Source organism: Geospiza fortis, unplaced genomic scaffold (genome assembly GCF_000277835.1).
Source record: "Geospiza fortis unplaced genomic scaffold, GeoFor_1.0 scaffold112, whole genome shotgun sequence".
Lineage (NCBI taxonomy): Eukaryota > Metazoa > Chordata > Aves > Passeriformes > Thraupidae > Geospiza > Geospiza fortis.
This window is the reverse complement of record NW_005054298.1, coordinates 23,755,674-23,777,161: the sequence shown is the minus strand read 5'-3', so window position 1 is coordinate 23,777,161 and position 21,488 is coordinate 23,755,674. Positions and strand designations below refer to the sequence as shown.

The window sequence follows — 21,488 nt, the reverse complement described above, 5'->3', positions numbered from 1 at the left end:
CTGGGACAAGAGTAGCTAAGGATCTTGATGTCTGTTTATATGGGACCATCACAAAGCTTTCTTCCTACCTCAGACCAAGCAATAGGATCTGCACAGAAGCGCACATCCATTAAAGCAGGATAGAGACTGACTTTTTCCATGTAAAATAAAAGCATAATATCCAATTAGCAAGTGCTGCAGCTCTTGGTTTTGCCCTGCTGGTTTTTTTTTCCTGTTTGTTTTACAACATGGGTTGAGAAAGGTCAGCAGAGCTGGCTTAGTAGCACTGCCATAAATGAAGAATGAGACGTCTGCTAGAGGCAATGACATTCAGCACCTCCTGCTCGTAGTGCCCTTTAGCAAGCAGTGTCTCCTGGCGATGTGACACAGCCAGAAGCTGTGTGTGGACACACTGTGGCTCTAACCAGCTCCCAGGGAAAGCCTTTGCTCTGTCAGCCCCTCGCCTGACATCAGCCCGCTCACGCTCCCTGCATCGCTGATGAGATAAATATTATTCTAGTTGTTTTTCTATGCACCCCCTGGAGACTTTGGTCCTCAGGCCAGTGGCGGAGTCAGTGGCCCTTGTAAGTGGCAGAGGTCTCTCAGTCTCTGTCAGTCTGATGGAAAGTCCATCAAGGTTTGGGCAGAAAGGAGGGGCTGGGGGAGAGACAGCGGATGGAGTCAGTCCTTGTGCGGGCAAGCTAATGGGAGAGCCAGCCTGCCGCATTTCACCGAGGCACTGCAGCTCCCCTGCTGCTTGCTCCCCAGGAGCCACAGAGGCAATAAAAAATTCAACAGCCTTATGGTCAAGGGTCAGTTTAAGAGCGTGACACTCCATTTGGTGGGGGAAGAGGCGAGGGAGGTGGAAAGGTACCTGGAGGTACTCTTTGTTGCTGTCTACATTGGGGGTCCAGCCGTTGTCATCACTGTTGAGTCGGCTCTGCTGAGGGGTCCATCGCTCATCCGAATAGGTGGAGGAGGCACTGATCTGCATGTTAGAGATCCTGCCAGACTCCATCCCCAGAGGCACATTGCACTGAAAATCTAGAGCAGACACACATGTACACAGAGATTGGGTTACACTCTCAGTACTTCACCCTTGAGTGAAAGGCAGCCCTGAACTAATCCCTCCAGCTAACCCTGAGCAAAGCTGCCTGTCTGGAAAGATGAACAGATCTCCACCATCTTGCAGGTTGTGTGTGTTCACAGATGGCACTGAAAAATTATAGATAGGGCAGCTTTGTGTTTGCATGGCCCTCTGAACACTAACACAGTCTGGATCTTTGTCCCTTTCTCTATCTTCTTCACCTTTGTTCAGTTTTGACACAATTCTGTCTCTTGCCTCCCTCCACCTCCACCAAGATGTTCCAAGTACCCTTGCCACAAAGCTCCCATTTTGAAGGCTGTAGGTGAAATCTAAGCACTGACAAGGCAAGGAATACAGACAGACACATTAGGAGGGTGCTTACTGTTGCCAGCAGGAACATCAAGGATTGGAATGGGCAGCTCTAAAGGTTTTGTGAGCATTTGAGAGCAGGGATGCATGTGTGTATGTGTCTGTGTCTGTCTTCATGCACTGTATGTGGTATCAGGCCCATAGGGATTAACCAGACAAGATTATGAAAGACACTGCTATGCTTTTGTTTGGATCTCCTCACTTCTAAGGCTTTAGAAGTCACAATTAGCTCATTTTATGGCACATCTCATCTATTTTATAGCAGCTGTCCTGTAAAAACAATACCAAAGAAAACAGTGATAGAAAATACTGCATGGGTCCAAGCGTGCTTCTGCTGTAAACCAACGGGGCTCCACCAATCTGTCTGTGTTTTTTAATGTGGTCAAGTCAACCTTGGATGGAAATGATGGGCCAAGTTAGGATGTCATCGCTATTATTAAACTTTCATTTTACACCACCATAAAGGAAAACAGGCCTGGCACTTTCACAAAGGTTCTGGTGCTTGATTTCTCAAGCTTTGTGTTCAACATTTTATTTGCAAATCCAGATCAGAAAAGGGATTAAAGAACAGATCAACTGAGTGTGGCAATAGGTAATGGTGAAGAGCTCATGCTTATCTGTAACTCTCACAGCCTCAGCAGAACAATCCTTACTCAATCATAGAGTAAGAGATTGTAACCCTGCTGCCCTGGTGCTGCACAACCCTACTCTACCCTGCTCTCTGTCACAGGCTTTCAGTGGCAGGTCAGGGACTCCCTGTCTTTCTCTGGGACTGAGGGTTGTCCTGAAGGCTTATTCTGTTGTATCAGAGGTTCACTGTGAACAGAGGTCAAGAACAGTAGCTCTGAGGCAAAAATATCATGGGAAAACAAATGGAACCTTTCCTTGCCTGCGTTATCATAAAAAATCAAAATACTCTTCATTCTCAAAACACACAACTTACTTCCTCACTCCATATCAATTTACATCCCTTATTAAGGGTTATAAAACAAAATTTGGCTTGAAATTCTTAGAGCTTCAAGCAATCTTTAATTAGACAGCCAAGAAATTCCAATTTGTGGTTTGGGACTGTGAATTTCTGGAAAACTAGAGAGAGAGAGAGAGCGCATATTTTTCCCCATGCTTTAATGAATCTGCTGCACATGCTGGGCTGAAGTCTTCCCCTAAATCCTTTGGGCTCAGTACATACATGAAGGATGCTAGGTCAAAAGGTATTGAGAAGACTTCACAAGCAAGTGAAAAGTCAAGAAAAGGTCAGAAAGTTAAATTCTTACTTGAAATCTTACTTCTATCAAAATAGAGAAGAGACCTTAGTGAAACTGCTGTCTGCGCTGCTGGTGGAGAACCAGTCCCTGGACACACTTCTGCCTGCTTTATTCTCACATATGCCAAATGAAAGATGGGAAACACAGGGGACACAACTAAGTCATACAAACACATTTCCAACTTACTTTCTGGGACTTCCTGGTGGATCAAGTAGTACTGAGCAGAGAAACCATCCTTAGCCACTGCCAGGTCCGTGTGGAAGGTGAGAGAGAGGATGCCGGTGGTCGAGCGGATGTCCGAGGGCATATTAACACCACAGTACCTGCCTATCAAGGGGCCAACTGCAAAAGAAAGAGCAGCAAAGGTAATGCCTGCTTTTCCACTGGCCTTCTGGGTCACCAGCTCATTGCTGATCAGGATAAAAAAGATAGGCTTTGGGGATGGGCTACTTTTTATATCCATTGGCCTGGTGCCATGCAGTGCAGAAATATCCACTGCAGCAGGCATTGCTCTGCAATTGCTGGGAAATGCTCCAAAATGCTCTGTTTCTCAGTTTTGCTATAAGGTAGGGAGGTCCTCCCATCATTGCACGAACCCACTGCCCTTCCCTGAGGCAGAACTGCTGGTGTTCGGAATGTCCCATGGGGCTTTTCAGATCAGTGAACAGAGCAGAGCAGTACAACAGAGCAGTAGTTTGTGGTTTAATGAATGCAGCCTTCTGCAGGAGCAGTGTCCCCAAGCTGGCCATGGTGTGCCCTAAAGGCAGGTTGCAGGCTGCAGCCACCTTTGAATGGTTAGGCACCCTTGGTGCTCAGACAGAGACTGCGCAGTTTTGGAGCTTTGTGAGATACCAGGAAGGGCCAAGGAAAGCAGTGCAGCACCCCATGGCTTACCCTGAGGGATGCCATCCCAGATGTCCAGCCAGTCATACTTGCAGTCTCCTTCCCCTGACTGCAGTGGGTCATGCTCGAGGTCAAAAAGCAGAAAGTGGAGGAGGATTTCTGTCTTTGGCTTGGCTATGATAGTGAAGATGCAGTCCAGGTTGTGTGGATACTTGTCAGGGAAACCTGGAGATTCAATAGTGCCGTTGGAGGCAGTGAAGTTTCTGGAGCAGTCCTCGGAGCCTGTAGCAGCAGGAAAAACCCAGAGCCTTAGCAACAACGAAGCTTAATGCCAACAACTTGGCACTGTGAAAACCCCATTCTGAGTTTAGTAGGGTTGTGTATTCACTTCTGGAAATACCCTGCAGCTCAAGAGCTGTGGGGATAACTGCAAGAAATGAGAAGGTGATTTTCAAAGCTTTCCACAGGTGGAAAGACAAGGTCCATGAGGTACTGTAGCGGACAACATGGTTCAAAATCCCTTAGATATCTTTGCAGACATAATCTGTAAACCACTGCTGATCCTCCTGACAATTACCTCAAAACCAGGACTAGAAGAGCAATCCTATCCAAAGCCATTGCTGTGATTTGGCAGGCCAGCACTGTGCCACGTCCCTCACACGGGTGGTGGTGGACAGGGAGGCCACACCAAGTTGGCCTGTCTTCCCCACCTGGCACTTTCCACTCTAACCCACCCCCCCAGACTGACCTGGCAGACCTGTGTGCTGCTCCAGAGCCTGCAGAGAGGCCGGCTGGCGCACAGGGAGCCTCCATCCACAGCAGTCATGACACAGCTGCTACCTGCAGCCATGCAGGCAGGGCACCACAGTGACCACAGGTCTGGTGGAGGAGCCCCATTTGGGAAAGGAGCTGCCTGGGATGGGGCAGAGAGGAGTATTGGGATGTACTCATTTTGGAAAGGCTGTTCCCATGAGCCAGTCTCCTGCAAACTCCCGCCTTCCAGCACAGATATCTGTGCCTCAGTTTCCTCTTGAGAAAATCCATAAGCACAAATATTTACATGGTGTAAGGGCCCATGGGAGGGTGCCAATGTCTCCACTGTTTGCTGCAAGCCCTTGGGAAGTGCACAGTTAGCCTGCAGCCCCCACTCCTGCCCCAAAGACCCACACAAGGGACAGGGGCCAGCTCCAGCATACATCTCCACAACGTGGACACATCAAGAGTGGGGATAACAGAGGCCATGGCAGGGGGGTCTCTGCTGAGAGCAGGAACAGAGCCCTCTTTTTCACAGAATGAGCCATCCACACCAGAAATGCAAGTTATTTCTATCCTTAAGGAAGACCTTTGCGTGGTGGGGAGGACAGACAATGTCGCCTCTTATTTACTGCTGACCTCAGCACTGGCCTCGGCTGCAGCCGGGCCAGCTCGGTGCCCCCTCTCATACAGCCAAGGTGCCTCGGGCTGCTTGGGGAAGGGGGAATTTGTGTCATATTCATACGGCGGTGACTTTGAAACCCTTGCCAGGACAATAGGCAACAGAAATCTGCAGCCTGGAGCTATCAGAGGAGAAAGGGGGTGTTGGAGAGGCTGCTGGCCACTGCTGCAACCTGGCATTAGCATTCACAAAGGTTTCTGCTTCACTTTTACTGGGACACTCTCCTGCTCCTCTACAAACCCTCTTGCTCCGGCTCTTCCAGGCAGCACCAGCCTTCCCAGGACTAATGGCAGACTTGTTATTCAATTCAGCATTAACCTACAGAGTCAGGCCAGCAGCCTGCAGTAATAGCAGGATCTTGCACTGCATTATGCAGTGCCTGGCTGGAGAGCTACTCAGGAGAGGCTCTTAATTGACTACCTAATGAACCAGCCAGCATTTCTGGTGTGAACCTGTGGGGTAAAATGCAGAGGCAAAAAAAAAAAAAGGCCAAACACAAATCACAGCATAATGCCATGAGCGGGATAAGGGTGTACTACAACCTGAAAGACTAACAGATAAATAGTGAAAATAACACAAGCTCCGAGCTAGGGAGAAAATGAAAGGCTAAACCCAGAGTCAGGGACTGTCCTCTAGCAACAGGCAAGATCACATTAGACAACAGTTTCCTCACGTGGCGTTCTTATCGCATTTGGCATCTTTGTCTACATTTTTGCTAATAGCAGCAAACACAATGATCAGCTTTTTATAAGGAAGCTGCAGATAATCAACGGGAGTCATGCTGACTTCTGCAGCACAGGCCAGCCTGAGAGGAGACTTTGATGCCCAGCGCTGGAGAGCTCAGGCCGGCCCTGCGAAACTGACTCACAAAGGGAGCAGCAGGGAGGCTGGACCAGCCAGGGCAGGCTCTTGTCAGCCCACAGACTGCTGGCTGATACCCATCAGGGGATTCAAAGACTGGTATGTGGTTGTTTGTATGCAGATTGCTTCCCTCTCACACTGCGATAAGGGAAATTTAGCACAGGGTGGGAAAATAAATGCTCCATTGAAAATAGTTGTTTTTTTAGGTCGCCTTTAAGACAGAAGGAATCTGCAGCCACTGCTGCCTTTACTGATGTGGACAATGACAATCCGATGACCTTTAAAGCTGGTGACACCCTTGCTGGTTACCCTGACAGCTCAGATGGAAACTTGGCCCGTGCCTGCCTGCCTGCCAACAAAAGGCAGTGTTTGCTTGTACTGCAGGAGCCCTGCAGCCAGCGCTGCGCACGGTCCTCTCTGGAGCCCTGGCAGGGACTGGGGTCGGGCAGATGTGGGCTGGGAGTGCTCCCGGATCATGGGCTCACCCACACTCCTGTGCCAGAACCTGCCTTGCCAGGCTTGATTTAGTGGGCTGAGGCTGTAAGAAAGTGTGGCTGTATCTGGAGAGGATGGCTGCCTGCAGGAGTGGGGGTGGTAAAAAGGACCCCCAGCACCCCTTCAGCTCCAGCCTCCATCCAATACCTGCTCTCTTCCAGATCAGCCCTTGATTCCTTTCCCTCCCTCCCTCCCTCCCTCCCGGTAACTTCTCCTTTCCTCATAGATTTGGTCCCTTACTGGCTCCCAGACAGACCAACAGGATTCCTGTCTGCCATCCATTCCCACAGCATGGCCAGGCCACCTCAGCCAGCTGGATCAGCCCACAGTGCCTCGTGCCCTGAGTCAGGGCATGGATGCAGTGTGAGGTCAGGCACAACCCAGCACAGTCTGAGGGGCTCACAGGAGGTGTGAGCAGGGTGAGAGAGGCAAGGGGGGCTGAGGTGGGTCTTCTCATCTGTATTCCTTGCCATCCTTACTGATGGCAACTGGCCTTAGCAAACCCCAATATCTGACTGAATCACTGAACTTTCAGGACTAATCTGCATCCTAACCATAAACTACCAGTGGTGGTGAGCTGGCTGCTCAGCAGCTCAATGGCCTGTTATGCAGTCCAGGCAACCACCACCAATAGCACTGTCCTCATCCATCTGAACCTTCACACTCATCCTGTCCTCATTGATTCACAATGAATTTAGGGAGTCTCATTCTCTTGCAGCAAAGTCTCCACATTCACATCTACCTCCAGCCAGGTTGTGGGCTGTCTGTGCACCTCTGCCCGCTGCACAGCTGGACCAGGGCCCCTGGGCACTGCTGCCTGTGCTCCCCATCTTTTCTTTAGAGATGCTGGACAAGCAACCCTACTGTGCTCCTTTTTGGTTCTTCCCATGGTACAGACATTTTTTTTTGTGCTGGATGCAATGACTGAAAGCCACATGTGGGGACAGGGCAGGTGCCCATGTGCCCACACATGTGAGAGAGGTGGGGCCCCCCCCCGGGGGGGGGCCCCACCTCTCTCACATGCACACAGAGCAGAGGCTATTTTTTCAAACCTTTCTTCTCAAGCACAAAATTCTGGCAAATATTTAGACAGAGACACTACTAAAAGGGCTTTGAGCAGATTTTTCTTTCCCCTATAGTAATTAAGTATTAAGTGGAATTATGAACGCTTCCTCTTATATCAGCCTGGAAGGGTGCTGCCTCAGACTTTGACAGCATCCCTTTGATAGCAATCACTTGAAGACTAGAGCTCCCCAGTTACAAACCCCACATCCATGGAGAGAAAACACAGCATCACTGATCAACCCTGAATCACAACTCCACAGGAGGGGGAGCTCCATGCACTTCTAACAGAGGAACAACCCCCTTTTAGCCCTAACAAGCTCCACACATGCCAGAGAGTAAAGATTTATGTTTCTAGTCCTCGCATACAAGAGAACATTTAAAGAGGAACCCTGTTTTAGTTGCCACCCCGTGATCCAAAAAGGCACTGTCATGTGTCACTAACATCTTTACCTTCTTGGAAATGTGATGCACAGACTTGCTTCACTTAGAAAAAAAAAAAGTCCTTTATCTCTGGAAAATATGCTAGAAATCACATTGAAAAGGTGGCCAAAGGCATCTCCAGACAAAGACAATTGTGTCAAACAGCCTGGGAGACAGGCACTGACTCAGACACTCACCTGTCTTGTAGATCTCATAGCGCAGAGAGAAGCCTGCACCTTGCCGTGCGTAGTCTGAGGTGAACTTGATATAGAGAGAGGGGCCAGAAGAGATGATGGTAGGAGGTGCAATGTTCCCACAGTGCTTGCCCAGCAGGTCTGCCGCTTCGCTGTCCCCATCGCGGATCTCGATGTAGTCGTACCTGCGGAGGCAGGTGAAATGGCAGGGACACCATCTGTCAGGGACATGCCTCAGGATGCCAGGCACAAACAAAAACCACTCTCAGTATCTGCATATTTCACAGAACGTCTTCCAGACAGGTACCTGTGACTCTTATTCACAGCACACCACAGACCCCAAACCACTTTTTCTCTTTTGTCTGACTACGTTTAGGTCCTTTCCTCTGCTGTCATTCATGTCATTAATTTGTTGTACATACATACGCTCACCTTCACAGCCAACATGCAAAATTTAGAACATGCTTTACCTCCATTTCCACAAAACTCCTTTGGCATGGGAGAAGCTCAGACGCAACTCTCCTGGGGCTGCTCTCCTCCCCGAGCTCTCTTCTGAAGTGCCATTGTGCTGTTTGGCAGAGCTCACTTTATTCCAGTATCCATGTGGGATTTGGGCAAATACGTACCAAGTGAGACTGTCAGTGGTCAATCCACATGAGCAGGTAGCTCTTCTGTGCACTGATACCACATTGGTCCTTTAGCAAGCATGGCAAGTGCACTCACTTAGCACTTGGACATTAATATTAATCCTCTTCTATTAAGTGCTAATGAAGATTTTCTGTGGATGAGGTAAGAGCTGGGTACCCACACTCATTATTGCTGATCCTGTACACCCTGTAACTGCAACCTGCCTTTGCTAAACCCCACTTGAAGATGTTCCTACTGGCCTGGGTATCTGACTGGTTTGAGGGAGGAATGCATAGGGTTAGAAGAATTGCCTCCTGGTGCAGAGACAAAAGCTTGTTGCAAAGCTTGGCTGGAAGGTGAAACTGCCACAGATCCCTCCATATTTTCTAGGCCATGAGTAGGCAAGGTAGTAGTATCAGGCTCTGTGTGCTGTGAAGAAACAAACAGCTTTTACGTGTACATCTTGTTCTTCAGCTGCTTTCTAACACCCACGTTCTCCCGCCCCTCTCCTCTGTGGCCAGCACGCTGCTATTTACAGAAACTGACCATCTCTCTAGGACTGTTTATTTGCTTTGTATCAACCTGTTTGAACAACATGCTACAGCTCTTCTTAAGGGGCCAGGGAGGAAAAAAGCATTTCCAGGCTGCCAGGAATCTGCCTTTCTTCTTTGTCACAAGATCTTCTGTTTGAGAATGGAGAGTTGAAAGGAGAAGTAGCTTGCTGGATACAGAATGATCCTCATGTGACTCATTCCCGTTCTGCAAAGCACATATCAGCGAGCAACAGCCTCAAAACAAACTTACAGGGACTTAGTGTGCTCCTCCACAAAGAAAGATGGCCCAGACAGCTTTGGTTTCACTCCTTTCTGGGATTAAATCAGGCTGAGAGCCAGAAGCAAAATGCCTGCAGATAAAATCCTGTCTACGCAGGACTGAGCACTCAACTAGCAGCAATTGCCCAGCCTTTAACTTCATTACAGATTCAATTGGCTTGGCCAAGGTGAAATCCAAGCCGTCTTGAGAAATGGCACTGGAAGAGGAAGAGCATTTGGCTTAGCTGGTGTGTGGACACACAGCAATGCAATGAAGATCTGCTCCCTGTGCTCTCGCCTCAGCTCGGCCTAGCCCCTATCACCTTGCGACCCCTTGTTACCCTGACATCAGTCAGCAGCACCCTGCGTGACCCCACTAATGTCCATCATGTGTAGCTTCATCCTACCATCTCTCCAGGGAGGAGGAACATAGAAGGCAGTGTTAGTGCTTCTTCTAAGTAGAATTTTTTCCTCCTTGTTTGTCTGTTTGTTTAAAGTAGTACTGAGCAAACAGCGGGGACATTTTGTTCTCTAAATAACTGCTTGGTTTCAGTGTGCTTGCAGCCCTTCCACATCTGAAGAGCACATCTGTGCTGCAGAACTACTGGCTACTAGTGAAATTGTGAATATGTGGCAAAAAATTAATTTGGCAAAAACATGAATGTTGGCAAAACACAGTTAGTGGAGTGGACTGTAAAAGCTGCCATTTACATGCACAGGCAGAGGTTAGCTGCATCCCAGGGAATCACATCTGTTTGTGCCCTCGTGGGGTTGTACCTTGCCAACACAGTACATGGCTTCAGCTGCTTGACTGCAATGATCACAGCTTCTGCTGTGGCCAGCACAACAAATATCCTAGTGCTGTCCACATGGCTCCTCAAGCCACCCAGTTCTGTAGGAGCCCTGGAATTTCAGAAGCAAGTTCTGGACCAAGAAATTTTTGCTTATTGAATGGGTGACAGACTTCCAGTAATATATACAATTAGGGAATATTGCAATCTGCTCATGGGCAATCGGCAAATGGAAAATTAAAAGAATGAATCTAGTAAGTAAATCATCAGGAAATATTTGCCTCTTTAAATTAAGCCCTATTTGGCTTCATTCAAGCATCTAACTTAGCTTTCTCACACTGGAGCTAATCCTGAATAAATCAAATGTTAAAAACAACTGAAAAAAGCCTTTAAGAGAAGGTCAGGAAATAATTTTTTGCCAAATGTAAAATTAATAGAAATGTGTAAGAATTTTCTTCCCTAGTCAAAAAATCTTGGCCCAAGTCCTCTGCTCTGCATGAGGCAAAACCTTTTCTTTGGGTCATATAAACAGTGTGAATTGGAGAAGTACTACACTTGGGAGAAAGCACCAGCCCAGATGAGCAGGAGCCCTTACTTCCTCCCCATCACAGCAATTAAGCTTTAGGCTTTCAAAATGAAACACTAAAGACAGCCAATCAAAACTGTTAAACTTCCAAACTTCAGCAAGAATGCCAGCTAATCCCCACTACAGATTGTTTTGGATCCATGAGCTTTAGGCATGTCCATGCCTTGGCCCTCCATCAAACAGATAAACCCCATTCTCCTCGTTCTGGGTCAAGTTACAATCCAGTTTGGCCAAATCTTTGCTCCTATTTAGCTTAAATATGGTTTCTAGACTTTCTTCTTCCCTTATGAAAAACAAGAAAAAAAATTGGAAGAAAACCCAACCATGCTTTCTACTCTAACCATTTCATTTTCAGATAACTATGGCCTAGGGCAGACTGAGTGGGACACATTTATGCTGCAGTGGTGTTCAAACTGTCTCATACAGTGCCCAGCAATTTGCATTTCACTCATATAACCAAATCCATTGTTTCAGTCAACATGCATCAACATTCTTGTGGGCTGACCTCTCTGGCATTACCTCCACTGGGAAAGCTGCCATCTCCAAGCACATCTGATGGCCACCTCTCCACACCTAGGCATTGCTCCAATGAGCCAAGCATAAACATGTGAGGGCAGGGTGCAACCTCTGTAACCCATGAGTATAACAGATTGATTAACCAACTCTTCTTTTACAGGGAAGGTGACCACAGTTGGCTGCTCCTCCGATGGCACAATGGCAAGATATTCTGAGCTGCCACTTGAGTGAGAATGCCAGTGAGTTGGTTTGAAACCACCTCAAACTGCTTTTCACCAGGGAGTTTTGAGGCTGGGAGGCAATGCTGAAGTGCTTTTAACTGCCCAGACAATGGAGGCTGAGAAAAAGGAAATACAAGGCTTAGATGGTCTTCTTGAAGTTGTTTAACAGAATTAAATGAAAAATGTACAATGCTTACAAATATTGCTGCATTTTTATTACAGATTTTTCAGTAGAAAGTGCTTTGCTCATGTTAAGAGAGCTTTTATAAACTAATTGTAAAGCACTTCTACAGCCTGTATTATTCATGCTTGTTTGCTTGCCTTTTCCTCCAGTCAACCTCTCTGCTTCCCAGGCTTTCCTTTCTCTTTTTCCCAAGTCACTTTGCTACTGGCTTCCCAAATGAGGTGCAACAAAGGCAAACAAGCCCCAGCTGTAGCGATTATGAGAAGACCTCCAGCTTTTCAGTCCTCTTCTGCTGCAAAATAGGCAATCTGCTCCCTGACCACTGAGCTGTGCTCCATGATCCCGTAGGGCTAGGGCAGACCTCCCAGGTGCCAGGCACTGCTGAGCTCCAGAAATGCTACAACCCATGTGGGGAGCAGCAAAGAAAGCCTGTGACATTCCTCTGAGTACTCCTCTCCAGAGGGACACTCAACACAAACCGTTTAGTGACCCATACTACTGAACACAAAAACAACAACCCCCTTGACCTTCATCCCCACGTCCCAAGAGATGCTGAGTCCTTCCCCCCTGAAACATGCTTCAAGGGCATTACAGGGACACCAGCTTAGCATAGGGAGAAACATGAATAACAGATTATTCATATGCTCACAGCCATATCACTCGAACTCCAAATACATAAACTTGTGCAAGCCTTGCTTCAAAGCCTAAGGAGGACTGGCCAAGCTCTGACCTAGCTGGCAGCTTTCTCTGTCTCTCTCTAGAGCTATAATTTGAAGTAGGTGAGGGCTTGCACTCAGCAAAGCCCCATTTCCAGTGCTTGCCAGGACTGGAGAGAGAGGCAAGGCTCTAACTTGAACCTCCCCAATGTTTAATTTGGAGCTATTATTTATAGGCGTTTCCATGGGGCTCATGACTGCAGCTGGCAAACAGTAATGATGGGATTCTCACGAGACCCTGGGAGGTAGGAAGGCAGAGAGGAGCCTTCTGCCCCAAGGTCACACAGGAAGTTTGCAGTACGGCCAAGAATAGAAGCCAGTCTTGACTGGAGAGATTATATTCTATTGGAGAAATCTGGCCTAGATAGACAGGGAGACAAATAGGTACAGACTGCATGCCAACAACCCTAAATTTGGGAATGCCCAGGGCTGACTTGAGCCTTCAAGACCTCTGATCTGCTTGAACCATATGTCATTGTGTCTTGAATGCATCTGCTGAAGAGAGGAAGAGAAACTGCAATTACAGTGAAATTCAGCAGGTGTTAATATTCTGCAGGTAGCTGGGCAAGGCCTGTGCTTAGCCACAATGGCAGCTAGTAAATGCAATTGTTCCTCCTTTGAAAAGGTGGTGGGAGGTTTATTTCTCAGAAATTATAAAAAGCATGAGGTTTTATGAACATTCTCTAAGAACAGACAGTTTCTTAGAAACTAAATAGCAGTAGTAGTATAGAGATAGTTAAGAAATGGTGAACCAGCATCTCTGTGCTTGTGCAATCAAGAGGTAGCTAGAATTAATGTCCATTATGTGCTAGCTGGCTTAGTAGATTTTTCTGTGTCATCACCCATCTTCATGCTCTTTTGTATGCCACCTTCCAACCAAATCCTTATTTCATGGGTGGTTACATTGCGAAAGACAAAAAAACCTTTTCTGTGATGTTTACACAATCTTGAGCAACTGCAGGACATGCCCTTCGAAGGTTAAATTGTTCTAGAAGCTACTGAGGACTTTTAAACGATTTTTTTTTACAGTCATGATAGCAGAGGCAAGCACCACTGTTGTCTGATGAAACAAGAGCAATGAAGTTTGATCTTAGCTGCCAGCCCTTAATCAGAGTAATTAATTATAAATACAGCAGATGAATTGGATTCTCCTTTGACTTGAACTAGTTTTACACATGTGTAACTCATCATTTTAAGGGTAATCACTCCTAATTTATCCTGGTGTGAGAAGAGAATCAGTCCTCATAGACACAGGCTCTGATACGGATTTGTGCACAGAACTAAAAAGCCTGTACCACATCTAGGTTTAGCCAATGAAATGTCCTCTACTCTCAGTGGAAGCAGATTTCTCACACCCAGCTTGGATTAGGTTTAATTGTTCTTCTGCACTGACAACAGAAGTACTTTAAATCACTCTTACTGACTAGACCTGGGCTTTGGGTGTCTGAACAATGCAGAGATGAATCTGATCTCAGTCTGAACCTTTTGGGGACATTTTTGCCTATGCTGAGGCAAAAGATGCTCACAGAGCTTGCCCTTGTTTTGCCCTTATGGAAATAACTGACTCTGGCAACAACAGAGAGAAATGGGCTATAATTGCTCTGAATCTGAAGGGATTTCACTGGATTTCAGTGACTAAAATGGCAAAAATCCAATGGCAGCAGGGGGAGAGCTAGACTGTTGTGGGGGGAGTGGGGGGCGGTGGCACAGGCAAAACTGCTTAGGATTTCTCAGAAGTTTGTTTTGAATTTGTTGCATCCAATTACATCTTGTGTAATCACAGTATTGTGGGGGTTTGTAATCATTCTACTGTGCTTTGGATTATTTTCTTATCTCCTCAAAAAATCTGACCAGAATTTCTGAGAAATGAAAAAAAATCCAGTTATCCAGTTAAAGGGAGAGAAAAAATAGAGAAGGAGAGAAAATGACCCTATCAGATTGGAAAACTTCTTCAAAAATCCCTTGAAGACAAAAAATGGAAACTATAAAGAGGCTCTATTTTTTACCCTTCGGGTTGTTGTTTTCATCCACTATAAGCACTGTGGATGGGAAGAGGCTTTCTGCAGTTACTGCTAACTTATGCGGGGGGCTAGGCGGGGGAAAGCAGCCAAAATACTTCGTGCAAAGGGAGGAATAAAACCTAACTGCAAAGTGCTCCTGAGGCAAGTTCTGACTCAGGAGGGAATTTCAGCTCCAGGCATGCTGCTGCCCTCCTCTGAGACTGGAAAGCAAAGGCTCCGCCGTGCTGTGCCGCTCATCCCAGGTGCCTCCCTCAAGCTGTGCTGCGGAAAGGGCCTTGGAGCGGAGACCTGCTCTCATCTGGGGCGTGTCTGGAAAACCGACCGTTATATAAGAAAAGAGATGTGCTAATGTGCACTTAGGGGGTTTTCTGCAGGCTGTTGTTCAGGAGTTACACATGGCTGTTTAATTTTATTTCTGTCTCCAAAACCATCTCTATAAATTCCTCACTCTTCTATTTTTAGCTACAGGGGTCTTTTGTTGCAAGATGTCTTTGGTGTTCATTGGCGAGGGGAGAATCATGATGAAATCAGGAATAAAATATATAAAGCATGCTCAGAATAAGCCCCCTTTCCATGGCATTCTGCCTTCTGTTGCTGCTCTAAGGGAACTGAAGCAACTCACAACCCTTTCATACCCCAAAACGCAGGACACTTGAGAAAATGCATTTGCACTTTTCTCCTTCTGCTACAATCCATCTGTGGAAAAAATTAGACTTTGGTTTCTATGTCATTTTACTGTCACCACTCACAGGCACTTGATCACTAACAGAAAGAAAAAAATAAATATAATAAAAGATAACAACCACAAAAGAAAATTTACTGCCGAAAAGCAGCAGAGCAGGCAGAAGGCAAGGGCAAATGCTCACTTTGATCTCTTTGCAGTGGGAGTACAGATTTCCCTTTTCTGATGGGATCCAGTGCCTGACAGCCCAAGCAATAGGTGGGGACGAGCTTAGGTCAGGCTGTCCAAGTTGTAGGGTGCTGATGAGGATTAGGGAACACTCACATGGCCTCCTGTGCCAGCCTAGTCCCAGAGGAGGGAGTGATGTCCCATCACACCTTGCTGGTGCAGTGTCATCATGGCCTTAGACACAACATGCAGTGAAAAGCAAAAGGAAAGAGTAAAAACTGGGATCAGACGGGCATCAGAGCTTGGTAGCTAGACTTTCCACTATCACTCATTTGCACTGGCTTTTTTTCAGCACAAAACTGAAATAAACACCTCGTTAAGCACCAATTGTATAAAGGAGGTTGTAAGAACAGAGCCCTGACCAGCCCACCCTCACCCTCCTGGCTGTCTACATCCCTCATTAATGATGGATGGTCATCCAGGGACTGGCCTACCATAGCATGACTTTCTGACCCTGCATTTTCTCAGACACAGCCTGTTCACAGCCCAGATCCTGCCTTAGCTGATGCACAAGTGAGAAAAGCTTTGCTGCCAAGACTGGCCTGCAGCCTCCACTATTTGGGCATTCCCACAGTGGCTGTGCCAGCTTGTAGTAAGAGCTGTTTCTGAGGCAAACAGTGCACCAAATCTGCCTGATCCCTCCTTGCTTACTGCATAGCACAGCATCTCCTACCCCCTTCTCTCCTCACAATATGGGCATTGCAGCTCAATAGCCATCTGAACCAAACGGTGCCAAGTCTGAGCACATCAATGCCTGCGCGAGGGCGAGTGCTGTGCCACACACGTGCCACACCTCACTGTGCATTGGCAGCAGCGGTGACCTCCCACACGGCTCTCTTTGACAGCACGACTATCTGGGGGTGTGGGAGGAATTAGCTGCTGTCAGGGGCTGGTTGGTACCCCTGAGGTGAGCTCAGCCCAGCCCAGGACAGCAGGTCAGAAGGGCAGCCACATCAAGATAGAAGAGGGAGACGGAGGCGAGGGAATGGGATGCTGCATGAGGCTGGTAGGTAGCTTTTCTCCTTAAGGTGCTCTGGGAGCAGGGGGATAGGGCTGTCCCTGTTTCTCCCACAAACAAGGACCCTGACACTGCTTTGTTCAGAAAGATTTTCTTTCAAGCAACCCTTGTGTCACCCTCCCGTTCAGCCGTGGCAGTGTGTCTGCTTTGTCCTGCCAGCTCAGCCATGGAGTGTTTACAAGCCTCCCTCACCCTTCCAGGCTCTGGTTCAGCTCCATTGACACTGAAGGCAACAGACTCCTCTCTTGGCGTGTGATGAATCAATTACTTCCTCTGACACTCTATTACTATAGCCCTTACATCTCCAGATTGCAGATGAAAAGACAGGCTGAGAAGGGGGACAGGGAAGGGGAGAGGTCTCCTGAGGTCTCCTTCAATTGAGTTGTTGGACATCTGAAGAAATCCCCATCTGCCATATTTAAAGACAGAGGGATGTTTTGCTCCGGAATGGCAGAAAAATCAGAGGGCTTTCACAAAAGAAAACCTAAGAAATCAAATGGGTCAAAAAACTACAACAAGATGCAGTGAGCATAGATCAATGGTGAGTCAGTCACCTCTGCTGATGGAGATCCCAGACCTTATTCCCACCCATGATTAACAGCCAAACATTGGTATTACCAAAGAGACTGTCATTACACCTTCCTTCTCACTGCAAAATAACAATGTAAATGAAACCTCACACAACACTCACAGAAGAGGAAGGAAGCTGAGCACATGCCTCAAACTCTCGTGCTGCCGGTGGAGAGGGGGGGCACTTCTCCTTGTTGGACATCCATCAACAACCCCAGCTCTGAGGTTTCCCTGGAGGTTTCTAACACGTGGAGCACTTCCCATGCAAACACCCTGCATGCAGCATGGCCTCAGCAGGCACGGGGCTGAGAACAGGGGCTCTCCCGTCACCAGTGGATGAGTACTGCCTGTCTCAGGAAAGCATAGCTCCGCCTCTAAAAGATTCCTCACACACTATCTTCTGTACTGCTGCAAGAAGGTGGGGGCAGTCACATAACACGAGCAGCCGCCCTGCTAGTTTCTGTGCCATTTGTAACAGAATGAAGTGTTTGGCAGAGGATTTCTGCTGTCAGACCCCACTGCTTCAGGCTCTGCTTCTAGGAATTCATTAAACAATAATATCTCCATGCCTGACCCAATATTACTTAAAAACCACACCACACCACAGTACTGTGGTTGCTCACTAAGGCTGCATGTAGATCTCAAGAATTCCTTGGGATTAGCAGTGGGGTGGGGTGAGAAACCAACAGAAAATCCCTAGGTTATTCACTCTTTCTAATGACCTACTGATCTACTCACTAAGCCAGCATAAGGAAGGCTTTCTATGGTGTATTTGAACTAATATATCAAAGACAGTTGCTTAAAACATCCTAGCTGTGATTAGTGGACCATGACTGCTATTAACTTATAAGGAATTCCAGGATCACCAGACTGTGGTTTGCAACATATTATTACCATGCCATTCAATGGTGGTGTGCAGCCGCTTGATTTAAAGGAAATGGAGAACTTGCCTCAGACTAAAACCTAACCTCCCCCAATTCCTTCAAATATGTTCTATGCCAAGCTCTGGCCAAAAGCAACCACAAACTTCTTGTGTTTTTCAGTCTGCTCTTTGCAGTCTGTTCTTTTTATTTTGCATTCATATTTAATTGCAGAATTCACACCCAGCCAGAAAAGACTGAGAATAAAACTGGTCGTCTTCTGCTGCACTCTGACCTACTCCTGTGTGATGCTGCTGCTCAGCAGCCTTTGGAAGGGAGTGTGCTTTGCACTGCTGCTATCTAGACTGGGTTTTATGCCTGCAGATGCCCAGATCTTCTTTTCTTTATAACACAGGGAATTTTAAGTGACTCACCAAGGCAGGAACAATAAATCAATAGCAGGGAAGGGGAAGAACCCAAATCTCACAACTCCCAGAACTGATATTTGCTGGGGAGTCTGCCAGTCCCTTGTTACACCCTGCCAACAGGGATTATATCCATTTAAAAGGCTGCAAGTAGCTAAATCACACAGTTACTCACTAAAGGGCTAAACTAGCTCCTATGTAAATCAAGGTAAAATCTCACATTTCATTTACTGAGCTTTGCATCTAGTCCTTAACAAAAAAATGGACATTTCTTTAATATCAGTCTAGAACTCCCCTTACATTCACTAAACCTTCAAACTCCTGCATCCAGACAACAAACCCATGATGTAGAAGAGCATTGCTAAGCCCTCTGTACAACACAAAAGAAGTGACCAAGACTCACAGTCCTAGTCCCACAGATATTTATTTTAGGCTTCTGAGACCTGTTTGGGATGAGCCTCTGTGAAGGGTGTCGCCTGGTGTCACATTGTGGGCTGGAGCACTGTTGCAAAGATTGTCAAGGGCCTCAGGCTCTGCTGAAACAGCTGGAGCACCTCAACACTGTGGTTATCAGGCATTCCAGTGGGATTGCTCTACTCCTATCCTACTGCCTCTTCAATGAGCAGGGTCTGCAAAGATGCAAAGGATTTAGAGCTGGAGCTTGCTCAAAAAAGGCACATGTTTCTGACACTTTTAGCTGAATTCTGAACCCACTTAATCAGGAGTCACCACAGCCAGCCCTGTGCTTGCTCCCTCTCCCTTGCTGTGAGGTCCTGTTCCTTCCCTTGCTGGACAGAGAGGCTGACTAAGAAGCAAGTACACCACCACGACTACCAGTTCCTCCTCAACAGCAGGAAGGAGGGGGAGAGGTCTCTGTCTCTAATCCTATTGTTCCCAGTGTCACCAGCTGGCCCTCAATTTGTCATCATGCCAACAGGAAGCAAGGTGCAAAACAAGATTTGACTCCTATGCACCGGATGTTAGTGAGCTGGCGGGTCATAGGAGACCCCATGAGAGTGTATTTGGGGCCACCACCTTCTGCAGAGCCTGGATCGGGTCTGTCCCTCCAGGAAAATGCTCTGAAGCACAGAGGAGCACAGCCACAGAGAAAGCAGAGATGGGAAGCAGAGAAGAGAGATGTGAACAACCTTGAGCTGTTAACTCATGTGGCTGGTCTCATCATCACAGCTAACCCCTTCACTGATGCTCCATTTTGGAAAATGACCCGGGCTTGATGGGAATTATGAACCATACAGCGGATGCTGGATGGAGTTAAAAAACAGTAGAAACTCATTTGAAGACAAGTTGAGCTGCAGTGTCATGTTACCCAGACTGAATAATTTCCTGTACGTTAGAAATGTTGCTTCTGGCTACCCATGCCACAAATGTATGAGCAAGCAAATGCCTTCCTTAACGTCTCGTCTTTGACTTCCCCTCACTGCAAAGTTAAAGCTCAACTCCCCCAGTACTTCAGGAGATGCAGTCACTTCCCCTTGCATCCTAGCAAAGAACCCCTCCAACCCCTGTCATTCTCTAGTTCTCCAAATGTATCTCTCTTCTCTAAGCATTTTGCCAATCACTAGATGAACTGCATTGTTTCTAAAATGTTTGCTAATAAGCTACTTATGCATACTTTTCAAAGCATTTATTAATTAGCTGTCCATGATTGCTGCCTTGTCTACCCTTAACCCGCACTGATGGAAGGATGGCTTCTCCCAATATTACACTCTTGTTTGAAGGAGATGGCAAGAGAGGCAGGCTGAATGCAGCAGCCTCCAGCTGCCTGCCTGGCTGTGGCTACTGGGTCTGGATGCAGCTCTGCCTGCCACATCAGCTCAAAGGAATTTGAGCCAGTGGCTCTGCGGCTCTCTAGGAAGAATGCAGAGCTGTTTTGTTCCAGTGCCCAGCTTTTTGGATGCTCAGGAGATGGCCATGCTGCCATAAGAGGCCTTCACTGGCTGTCCAAGCTGTACTCTTCGTGCTGTGGCATGTTGCTGCCGGTGTCCCCTGGCCAGCAGGGCTCTGTGAGATGGGTGCTAGGAGTGTGCTGTCCCCCCAGCCAAACCTTGGCTCACTCTGGCCCTCAAGCTGGGAGCAGACGTGTCTCCTCCTGACATGCCTGCCCTGTACCCAGCACACATCAGGATGATTCAACTCTCTTGGCACCATTAGGGCACTTAGGAGGCCACAGTGACCACTGCATAAATTTCCTCATGATAGTGGCCCCCGTTCCTGTTTCTTGAAACCTTCTGGGCTTGACAGTGGGACGCAAAGTCAGGAGGAAGAGCCTGACTGCAGGTCAATTTCCAGTTTGCCATCTCCAGCCTATTTGGAAGTCCCCAGCCCCTGTCTCCAGAAACTTTAGCCAGCGTTTGGCATGTGCCACCAGAGGGGGCTGCGAGCCACGGCAGCGGTCCCCTAACTCCTTCCCAGGCAGGCATCCCACCGACTGCAAGCCTGTTGGAGTGTGTGCTGGAAGTGGCTGCAGAAAAATCCACTGGCCGTGGTCTGACTACCAGTCGGGTTTTTTAAAACACTGTTCCTCTGGAGCAGATGTTATGACTCAGCTGGAAGGTCTTCTGCTGGCAGAGGAAGCATGAGCACGTCCACTGCAGCCTGGAGGGAGTGTGCCTCTGCTGCATGTGCATGGCCCAGCCTAACTCTCTGGCAGGGTCAGCTGAGTGTGGCTGGGGGTGGCAGAGTCAGTAGCCAAATGCAGGAGGGAGCTTTTAGTGGTTCAAGGAGAAGACCAGCAGCGGGAGGGTGGCACAAACAAAAAGGTGGTTGGTCATAAACACAATGACTCATGCATAACTGAGGTTTTGGACTTGGATTTTCCAAGCAAGCAGAGCAGACAGAACAGCACAATGGCAATTAAGAAGGAGTGGACAGCTTAGCTACATGACTGCAAAAGCTGTCCCTGTTGCCCACCTATTGCAAATGGTTCAGGTCACTCCTGGGATCCCAAATAAAGCCCAGCATGCACAAGAGTACCCAGCAACCCCCATATTACACAGAACTGGAAACATTTCACCACAGCAGCAGCCTGCTCTTTTCCACTGGATGCCACTTCCCTGGTCCTTGAACAGATACCAATGATGTGGGGTGCAGTACCTGAGCTACAGCTGCACTTGCAGCACAGACGGGAACAAACAGCCAGGCACTAGAATGATCATTTCTGAATAGCTCGGCAGATCTTTTATCAGAGCATCAAACTT

General features: G+C 47.6%; 1 protein-coding gene across 8 annotated transcripts in view; it reads right to left on the bottom strand.

The window, feature by feature from the left end:
* NRP2 (neuropilin 2) overlaps nt 1–21,488 on the bottom strand; it is an 88,781-nt gene that overhangs the window by 52,202 nt on the left and 15,091 nt on the right. For 7 of the 8 annotated variants that reach the window (XM_014307043.2, XM_031058892.1, XM_005415911.2 and 4 more), the window contains exons 3-6: nt 8,017–8,198; nt 3,595–3,825; nt 2,887–3,042; nt 854–1,023 (exon numbers count right to left, since the gene is read on the bottom strand). In XM_014307043.2, coding sequence (XP_014162518.1) covers nt 854–1,023; nt 2,887–3,042; nt 3,595–3,825; nt 8,017–8,198 — 739 coding nt within the window. The remainder of the gene's footprint in view (nt 1–853; nt 1,024–2,886; nt 3,043–3,594; nt 3,826–8,016; nt 8,199–21,488) is intronic. The other variant, XM_031058894.1, reaches the window with a different exon arrangement.